Source organism: Dama dama, chromosome 5 (genome assembly GCF_033118175.1).
Source record: "Dama dama isolate Ldn47 chromosome 5, ASM3311817v1, whole genome shotgun sequence".
Taxonomy (NCBI): domain Eukaryota; kingdom Metazoa; phylum Chordata; class Mammalia; order Artiodactyla; family Cervidae; genus Dama; species Dama dama.
In genome coordinates, this window is record NC_083685.1 from 18,598,416 (window position 1) to 18,608,114 (window position 9,699).

At 43.7% G+C, this 9,699-nt stretch overlaps 1 protein-coding gene across 1 annotated transcript in view; it reads right to left on the reverse strand.

Annotated features, from left to right (window-relative positions):
- The window catches only part of ATP2A2 (ATPase sarcoplasmic/endoplasmic reticulum Ca2+ transporting 2), a 58,602-nt gene extending 50,766 nt beyond the window's left edge, over positions 1 to 7,836 (reverse strand). The window contains exons 1-3 of the mRNA XM_061141938.1: positions 7,516 to 7,836; positions 6,620 to 6,637; positions 6,451 to 6,533 (exon numbers count right to left, since the gene is read on the reverse strand). Coding sequence (XP_060997921.1) covers positions 6,451 to 6,533; positions 6,620 to 6,637; positions 7,516 to 7,633 — 219 coding nt within the window. The 5' untranslated portion in view covers positions 7,634 to 7,836. The remainder of the gene's footprint in view (positions 1 to 6,450; positions 6,534 to 6,619; positions 6,638 to 7,515) is intronic.
- Between the last annotated feature and the right edge of the window lie 1,863 nt (positions 7,837 to 9,699).

A 9,699-nucleotide genomic window follows, 5' to 3' on the forward strand; every position in this document is an offset into this window, starting at 1 on the left:
CACCATAGCACCAACAAAAGAAACAGCAATTTGAGCAGGAAAAAAAAATCCAGGAGACACAAGGACAAGGTCCTGAAAGATGCCAATCACAACTGACAGTTAATGAACCAGGGCAGGCAGAAACACCAGAATGAATAGAAATTGTTGCTGCAAGGTTTCGACAGGGCATTCCTGGTGTTAAGGCCAGGCCTAATGCCAGAATGAAAACTTCTCTAGGAAGTTATAAATTTTGATAGATGCAAGATCACAGCTGCTTTGATACTAGCCTTTCAAACATTTGCCAAGGAGAGCATATCAGAAATAAGAAACTTAATTAGCTCTTGGGGGAGAAAAATGGCTCAACTTGAAGAGTAGCAAGGACCTTTCCAAAAGGTCAGTGAAGCATTAGCAACTGTAAGATAAGCTTCACACCTTGTTAAAGTGAGTATGAATTTCCCTCTTGGCAGTTAGGCCTGAGGAACAAACTTAAAGCAATATTCCATATCCACTGGAGCAAAGGCAAAGACTCAGGCAAACAAGCAGCTTCTACTTTTCAAGAAATGTGTGGTTCCTTTGCACAAGTGGTATTCATCAGTAATACAACAGCCCTCATCTGTATTATGCAGTAGCCTTTTCTTCCACTATGTGACTTTAAATGTTTATGTGGAAGAAACACAGGCATTCGGTTATTTGAAGGTTCTGTCCAATGTGTCATTATTGCCTGATAAGGAACTAGTGGGCAAAATGTGGAAGGATAGTGCTGGACCTATTTAACGTTCACAACTACCAATTTGCTAAACACTTCAAAGAATATTCTGAAACCCACAACCCAAAGAATTAAGTGCTATAACTTAAAATAAAGATGAACCATGTTTCATTTACTCCTAAGAATCAATACAGTCAATCATGTTCAAACCACACTGTGTAGTCCTTCGTGGTTTTGTTTAATTGAAAAAAAAAATCTCTCTTGTGTAAATGGGAAGATGCTGCTGAGAAGTGAAAGACTTCATGAGTTTGGGAAGGGGTAGTGAAAAGGAGAGGGAAACTGGATGACACATTATTATGTCTTTTTAGCATTACAGTACAGTCAGTTCATAATTACGGTTTACCAGAAATTACACAAAATATACAGAGGCAGGGAGAGGAAATGTTTCTAAAAAATCTTTATTGAGAACAGGTTGAATATAAAGGATTATCTGTTTGTATTTCCTTTTGTTCACTGTTCTATCCACAGGGTCCTAGAAGAGTCTCCGGCATATAGGCGATGCTCACCATATATTTATTGCATACAGATTCATAAATAAACAAATCTCACACAAGTCCCTACCTAGCAGTATATGAACTAAACACAGAGCAAGAAGGTAACTAACTCATCCACAGTATCAAAAGGACCTGGAAAGACTGCTGTAGAATCATTTTAGGCAGTGTTTCTCCTTTCCCTGCTTTTCACCATTAATACAGTAAGAGTACTTCTGGGGCTTACATTATCCGGATCCAACAAGACCAAAAGTTTCAAACTTGTCAATCCCATTCAAAGTAATCACTTGCTAGGTCACTTTATTTATTTAGTTCCCTGACGAGGAATTGAACCAGGCCCTAGCAGTGAGCGCACTGGTTGCGTTGTGTGTGCTTAGTCTCTTAGCTGTGTCCGACTCTTTGCGACCCCATGGACTGTAGCCTGTCAGACTCCTCTGTCCATGGAATTCTCCAGGCAAGAATACTGCAGTGGGTTGCCATTCCCTTCTCTAGGAAATTTTCCTTACTCAGGGTTTGAATCCGGATATCCTGCATTGCAGGCAGATTCTTTACTGTCTGAGCCATGAGGGAAGCCCTAAAGTGCTGGACTACCAGGGAAATTCCCTAGCGAGGTTAACTTTAGATAGGATAGCGTACCTTCTCTGTTATCTATAAGACTGATCGCAACAGTAACTTCTGATGGTAGAGCCAAAAATGTCAAAGAGCAGGATTTAATTAAGCAAAATTTAATCCAAGTTAAAAAGACATGTTCTGATATAAACTAGGTCATGGTACTGTGTGACTCAATTATCTACACGTCAGAGTAATATGCAGAGCTCTTAACAAGACTGTAAAAAGAAAATGAGAGATAAGCACATTCTTAGGACTGAGGGTCCTAAAACATGTACCAGGTCTGCATTCTTGTCTCCTCAGAAATCTGCAATGCATTTGAGCACTCAAACACTTGTTAGATGAAGGAAAAATCTGTATCAAAAATTTTAGAAAGAAAAAACAGAAACTAAACACTTCACAGGAAAGTATCACCGATAAGTGTTACAACAACTACCTGGGGAGAGAAAAATCAGCTATTATAAGAATAGTATGGGGGCTTCCCTGGTGGCTCAGTGGTGAAGAATCGGCCTGCCAATGCAGGAGACACAGGTTTGAATCCTGATCCGGGAAGATTCCACATGCCACAGAGCAACTAAGTCTGTGCTCTAGAGCCTGGGAGCCGCAAGAGAGAAATCACTGCAATGAGAAGCCCTTAACTAGAGAGTAACCCCTGCTCACCGCAACTAGAGAAAGCTCCCCACCCCCCAGTCCCCAAAGAGCAATGACAATACACTCAAAATAAATAATTTTTTCAAAAAAGAATGGTATGAATTAGACTATATATTCTCTACCAATCCAGATACTAACTTCATGTGAAAACACAATATTTCCAGATTTGAGAACACAATCTTTTTTAAAATAAAACAAAAACCCCATAGACATTCACTTTTCAAACCATCTTTTAAAGACAGGCTCTAAATAAATTACTTAAACCAATCAGTAAACTGCCCATTTTATCCTTCCAAATAATTAAAGCACAGGAAAAATTTCAAATCACTACATTATCAAATACTTCTTGAATATATCTTATTGAGAAAAGCAAAGTAAATGAATTTCATGTGTTTCTAAAATGCTATCAACACAAACTCATCCAGGTATTTCTTTTAACAAAAGCACTAACCTAGGCTCTAAAAGGAATTAATAATCCCTTCAAAGGTTTCAGTAGGAAAGACAAATTATTAAAATATAAACCAAAGTTGAGAAGTGTCTTGGACTAAGAAAGCTTAATTAGCATCTTAGGGTCAATCTAAGTAGCTGAGATGGGGAAATTCGGATGAAAGATAGAAAAAATTATGCAAATTGTGTTACCACAGAGAACATAATTCAGACAAATGAGACAGACAGTCCTCATGCTCACTTCCCTCAGGTAACCATCACCTTAAATGCCTCTCCTGACTTCCCAATTTGAAAACTGCACTCTTTCCACATGGTCCCCCATTCCGCCACCACCCTCCTCACCCACTTTTTCTCCACAGCACTATATCCAATCCAACAGATTATTAAATATTTTACTTTTTTATCTGTCTCCATTAGAATGTCGGCTCCATGTAAGATACTGCAGTTCCTTCCAAGCTGTATCCCCAGTGTTCGTGCTATGTACCTAAGATGCTCAATTCCTAACAAAGCAGTGAAGAGAGAAACGAACAGGCAGTCCAATTAAGCAATCATGATGTGTTACATGAAGGGCAAAGTTGGTGGACAAGGGGGATAGAAACAAAAAGTGAAAGGAAAGGAAGGTACTAAATGTCAAGGAATTTCTAATGTTACTTCATACGCAATGAAGACACACAGCTCACTTCTTCCAACCCAAGGGACAAGTTAATTAAACTTTATCCCTACAGGTCACAAGTGTAAAACATTAATGCTGTTCCCTACTTTCTGCATCAGCAAAATATTAACTTTGGTTAACAGTTTACTACTTAATTTGATATTTGAAATATGTCACTAAAGCCTAGTACTTCTTGAGTAGAACCTGATAATGCATCATGTATTGATTATAAACCTATTTGCTTCTCCAAAAGAACATGTACTTTTTACTGTTTTGCCTGATAAACGAACAGAATCAACAAAATCAGATTCTTCACTGTCTGAGCCACCAGGGAAGCTCATAGGAATCAAATGATTATCACAAAAGATTCATTGCTCTTTTCACAGATAAAAGAAATGTGGAACAAAAAGGTCAAGTACAATGCAGCAATAGTCCCAATCCCCATAAAGAAAATCAACAGGTTTATATCCACAATGTCTTCATCAAACAAATCAAAGCAAATTAAAATTACAGTACTTCCTAAACAATAAACGTTTAAACTTTCCTGTTTCTTTAGTCGCTAAGTCATGTCCAACTCTGCAACCGTATGGACTGTAGCCCACCAGGCTCCTCTGTCCATAGGATTTTCCAGGCAAGAATACCAGAGTGCGTTGCCATTTCCTTCCTCAGGGGATCTTCCCAATCCAGGGACTGAACCTGGGTCTCCTGCTTGGCAGGTGGATTCTTTACCACTGAGCCACCTGGGAAGCCCAAACTTTTTTCTGTCTAGCAGCCCATAAAATAAAAACATTACACAGTTCATTTCTTAAGCAGTAATTCCATGTAGTTACCGAAAAGGTAACTCAAACTTCAACTGAGAAATACAGACCTATGAAGCTATAAAAAGTCAACATCCTACCTTACAACAAAATTAAAACATGTATTTAAAAACCCATTTAAAAAAAAATAAAAAAAATAAAAATAAAATAAAAACCCATTTGAGGGAATTTCCTGGTGGTCCAGAGGTTAGGATTCGGCACTTTCACTACCATAGCTGGATTGGGAAACTAAAGTTCCCCCAAGACTTAAGGCACAGCCAAAACAACAAAGTAAAAACTACCTCATAATGCAAAGTATTAGTATAAAGTCACTCAAAACTGGCCACTCGAGATTCTATACAACCCCAACAGTCAATAGCCTGTCTAGTGGAAATAATGCCACTGATGTTCCAACACTGCCTTAAATCACACACACAAAATATCTCAATAAAAATTTAATTTAATCTTTGGCTTGTATATAGCACCTGATTAACTTCTAAGAGGTTCCCAATGACCTTACTGAAGCCCAGTATCAAAACTGCAAAACTTGAGACTATTTTAACATAACATAGCCAGCTTAAACATAAGCATTATACTAGCTCAAACACATTAGTTGTTTTGTCCCATGACAATGTACTGAAACTAATTAAACAGCACTACTTCTTTGAATTGGTAAAGCACCAGTCACTAACTGAGAATTTTTTTTTAACTAACCAAGAACAGACACATATACAATATAGTGATTAACTCAGAATGCCGTATAAGTTGCTATGATACTCTCTTAATTTTCTTCAATGAAAACCATAGAAGACATTTGTGAGGAATTAATTATTAATGGCTAACACATCACTTGGCTAACATGGCATGATATATTTCAGTCTTATGGCAGAATTTGAGTCAGAAATTTCAAAAAAGCTCACCTCTTGCCAATTTTTTCCCTTTACCTAAAGTAAACAAATGCTCATTGCTTCATGTATTTAGTTCTCAAAATAGCCCTCTGGGGTAAGGCTGTCAATAAAGACTGAGGTAGATCCCTGAGGCTTGCATGCGTCTTTTACAAACACACAAAAAAGAAACCTTGAAGTTGTGTCGTTTGCAAAGCCTGAAAAAAGTTATATTTCTCATCCTGGTTTTTATAAGAATAAAAAACTGTACTTTAAAGAACAAAAGGCATCTGCTGTTAGGGTTAAGAACATCTGTGTCCTACTCATGACCATTTTTAGGAAAACTTGGAGGTCCACTGCTCATGAGGAAAAAAATGCAATAAAACATTAATGCTGAACAGGAAAAAAAACTGTAGGAATCTAGAATTATCCTTTTCAACGTCCATCACCTTTCTTCTGCTGTTCTTTGCATTTCACCAGTTTCTTAGCAACCATACAGGACTCAAGCGGGTAAGCACACACAGAACATGAAAAAACAATGTTTTTTTTTCTCTTAAGATCTAGAACCAATTGTACTAAACCTTGTTCTCTCAACCTAGGAGCCACTCAAGACGGGGGTCCAATTTAGATAAATATACTACCCTAAAGGTCAGTGACCAAATTTGGTCAACAGTGGTGCCATCACTGCCGTCATCATTCTTGTCACTGTCAGAAACAACTGTCACCTTGCCATTACCAGGAAGGGAGAGCAACTGGAATATTCCTTTTGTAAGTTCTATTTACAGACTACAAAGAGCCCAACATCATCTTAGTATGATCTTACACAATGGAAGAACCCAAAACAGAAAAAGCCTTCCAATAAGGAACTTTTTGATTTTAAAAACTGATAAACCACAAGAATTTATAAAGACCCTGCTTGCCACATTTGGCAACAATTTCTAAGCGCACTGCAAATGTCAGGCATTCATTTATTTTCTGTACAGGAATGGCGTTTCTATTTATAATTTTCAAATACCTAGAGTATTTAAAAAAAAAAACCAAAAACCAAAAACATGAAAACACAGCTTAAATCTCCAAATAAAATGTTCTCACTCAATAGATAGCTGTTTCCTGCTTTTTCATCTAAGGTATAGTCTCAACTTTGGGGAGAGTAAAGAAATTTCTTTATACTTACAAAAGATATACATGCTGCCAACAATAAAATTCTAACTAGTAAGTCTTCAAACTGCTCAATCACAAGTTCCAGCAAGGTTTTTCCTGTTAGAAAGAAACATATTTGTTGTAAATGTCATCTTAAGATCAGCATACAGAGGGGGGAGAAAAAACATGTTAACATTACTTACCTTCTTCAGCCGGTAACTCTGTAGAAATTCATCAGGCAACGTGTCGAGAAGGAAAAGAAAAAAAAAAAAAAATTTAGCACTCTGTCTTTCCAAAAAGAATTACTAAATTACCAGTTTTTGAAAGATGCACCTAGATATATGAACATTCAACAGTATTTAATAGAAACCATACTGCAATGCTACCCCAAGAAAATATGTAGTACTTATACTGATCTACTCCGAAACGTGGAAAAGAAAAAAAATTTAGCACTCTTGTCTTTCCAAAAAGAATTACTAAACTACCACTGTCTTTGAAAGATGCACCTAGATATATGAACATTCAACCGTATTTAATAGAAACCATATCAAAATGCTGCCCCAAGAAAATATGCAGTACTTCTTGTACTGATCTACTCCGAAACGTGAAATCTCATCAATACCTAAGCACGGTTTCTGAAACAAGGAGTCATTTCAGCCCTGTCATCACTTCTGCCAGATGTGTAACTTTGGGTAGTAGGAGAACGGTCAGAGGCATTCTCAACTACAGCGACGCCTCATAAACCGGCTAGGGACGAGAAAATGTCTCGCAGGGCTCAACCCAGATGCAGGAGGCTCATCCCTCCCTCCGCCGTGGCCAGCTGCTGCTGGTGAAGAGCCGCCGAGCTAGCAGCGTGCGGTAAAAGGTCAAGGGCTGGAGCCACGCGGATGTCAAGATGAGGCGCAGACCCGACCCCGGCGCCCCCAGCCTGCAACCCCTCTCCCGCGGGGCCGGCGCGCGGGCTCAACCCGTCGCCTGCAGCCTTCGGCGGGCGCGGAGCCGAGACCCACGAGGTGGAGCCCGGTCAGCCATCTTTCCTGGCTCTCGGGCCCGCGCCGAGCCGCGCGGGGCCCCTGCAGCCCCGGGGCCGGGCACCTACCGTTGGAGCCCCATCTCTCCTTGAGCTTCTTGACCTGCTCCAGGCTCAGGCCGGTGCTCTCGTTGACGCCGAAGTGGCCCAGCACTTCCTCCACCGTCTTTGTGTGCGCGTTCTCCATGGCTGCGGGGGCCCTGCCGGCCTCGCCTCCAGTCCCCGCGGCCTCTTCGCCTCCGCCTCGCACTCGGGCCGCGGGCTCGTGCCACCCCGGGCGCCCAAGCGCGGACTGGTCTTTCCCCCTCCTTCTCCTCCTCCGGCCGCTTCCGCCTCGTCGGGCGCTGAATCACCCCGCGCCCCCTCCCCCAGACAACCGCCCCTCTCGCTGTCAGGCCCTCGCCGGTGCCCGCCCCGGGCACAGCTGGACGGTGGGCGGGGGGGGGGTGGGGGTGGGGGGGGGGGTTCCTGACCCTCCCTCCCCTCGTCAGAAGGGAGGGCCTCCTTCACCCTCAACCGCCCGCCGGGAGTGCAGGCCGCGGCCCCGAAGCCCCCTCCCCGTTCTCCTGTGGTGATTCTCAGCCCCGCCCGGACCGGAGGAGGGGGTGCTCAGCCGACCCTTGAGAGCCGAACCGAGCGAGGGAGGCGAGCCGGCGGGATGGTGCGCGGAACGCTCGCCCAGTCCCCTCAGCTCTGCACCCCCGACAGTAGCTGAGGAAACTGCGGCGGAGGAGAAGGAGGTGGCGTCGGGGACGGCTCCGCGGCGGCTGCTCTAATAGCATTTATCCGCGGCTGCCTCCCCTCTCGCCGCCGCCGCGGCATGTGGACGCCGCTCATTGGCCAAGAGGGCCCAGCGCGGCGCGGGCGGCGCGGCCCCGCCCCCTCCCTCCGGCGCCCTCCCTCCCGCGCGACTGGCGCCCACGCGGCCGCGCAAGCCCCGCCCCCTCCCGCGCACCGCCCCCAGGAACCCGGATCGAGGCCTGAGCGCGCTGCGCCCGCGCACTGCACTCTGCGGCCGTCTCTCGGAGGAGCGCGAGTCCACGGCCTCCTTTTGACTCATGACGATCGCGATTCCTACCCCGCTCAACCACCTGCAGACGTAGAACCCAGGAGGGTGGAGGGCTCACGGTGCGTTTCTTGCACTCGCTGCCCCTAGGGAACTGCCTGCCCTTCCGAGTCGGCCTCGAGTTGGGGGTGACCGGGAAGGCGAGGCCGAAGAACCTACGAACTCGGTCGGCGGAGAGCTTCCGGAAGCGTGCTAGGGTTGGTGTCCTTGGCTCGCTCCCTCGCCCTCCGCCCCCAGGGTCGCGCTCTGCGTCCCTAATCTTATATCCTTCAGAGTCCCTCTCACGAACCGAGGAGAGGAATTCCGCAGTTCACATCCCACGCGGCCAAAAGCCTTCATCTGTCGCTTCGGGAACACCGCATCCCACTCCCCCTGCCGAGAGCTCCACCGCATGCAAATAACCAGCCCTACCCCAGCGCCTTCTGTGCTCAGAGGGAATCCCACTCTGGGGAGAGGAAGAAGGAGGTTTTATTTTATCTTTAATATCCCACACAGCCTTTGATACGCAGAAGTCACAGATTACACTACTGTAACTGTTAAATAAGCGAGAGTTGTGCTAGAAGGTGCGTCGCTTGGACATTAAGATCAGGCTATTTTCTAGACTCCCACTTTCCTTGGTAGCAGAAAGAAGGGACTTTAATCCAAAATCTGCTCTTAAACCTCAGATATTTGCTCTAGAGGTCTGCATAAAACCTGCGTCAACAAAGACCTACTGTATAGCATGGGGAACTCAATAGTCTAATAACCTATATGAGAAAAGAATCTGACAATATAGCTATAAAACTGAATTACTTAACTGTACACCTGGAACTAACAAAACATTGTAAATTAACTATTCTAGGTTAAAAAGTAAAACATTTTTTAAAACTATGTAGCATCAAGATAAAGAGAATTTTGCTAATATAAAAAAATTAGACTATTGGGACTTCCTTGATGGTCCAGTGGCTAAGTAAGACTCCATACTCCCAATGTAGGCGGCCCAGGTTCCACCCCTGGTCAGGGAACTAGATTCCTCCACGCTGCAATTAAAGATCCAGAATGCTGCAACTAAGAGCCGGTGCAGGCAAATAAATAGACTGTTTAACAGGGAAAAAGACCTTCGCATTGAGTTCAGGAGCAAAAGGTGAACATATTCGCATCACAGAGCAATTTTCTTAAGGGACTGTGTGGCAGGATGAAGCATGTAG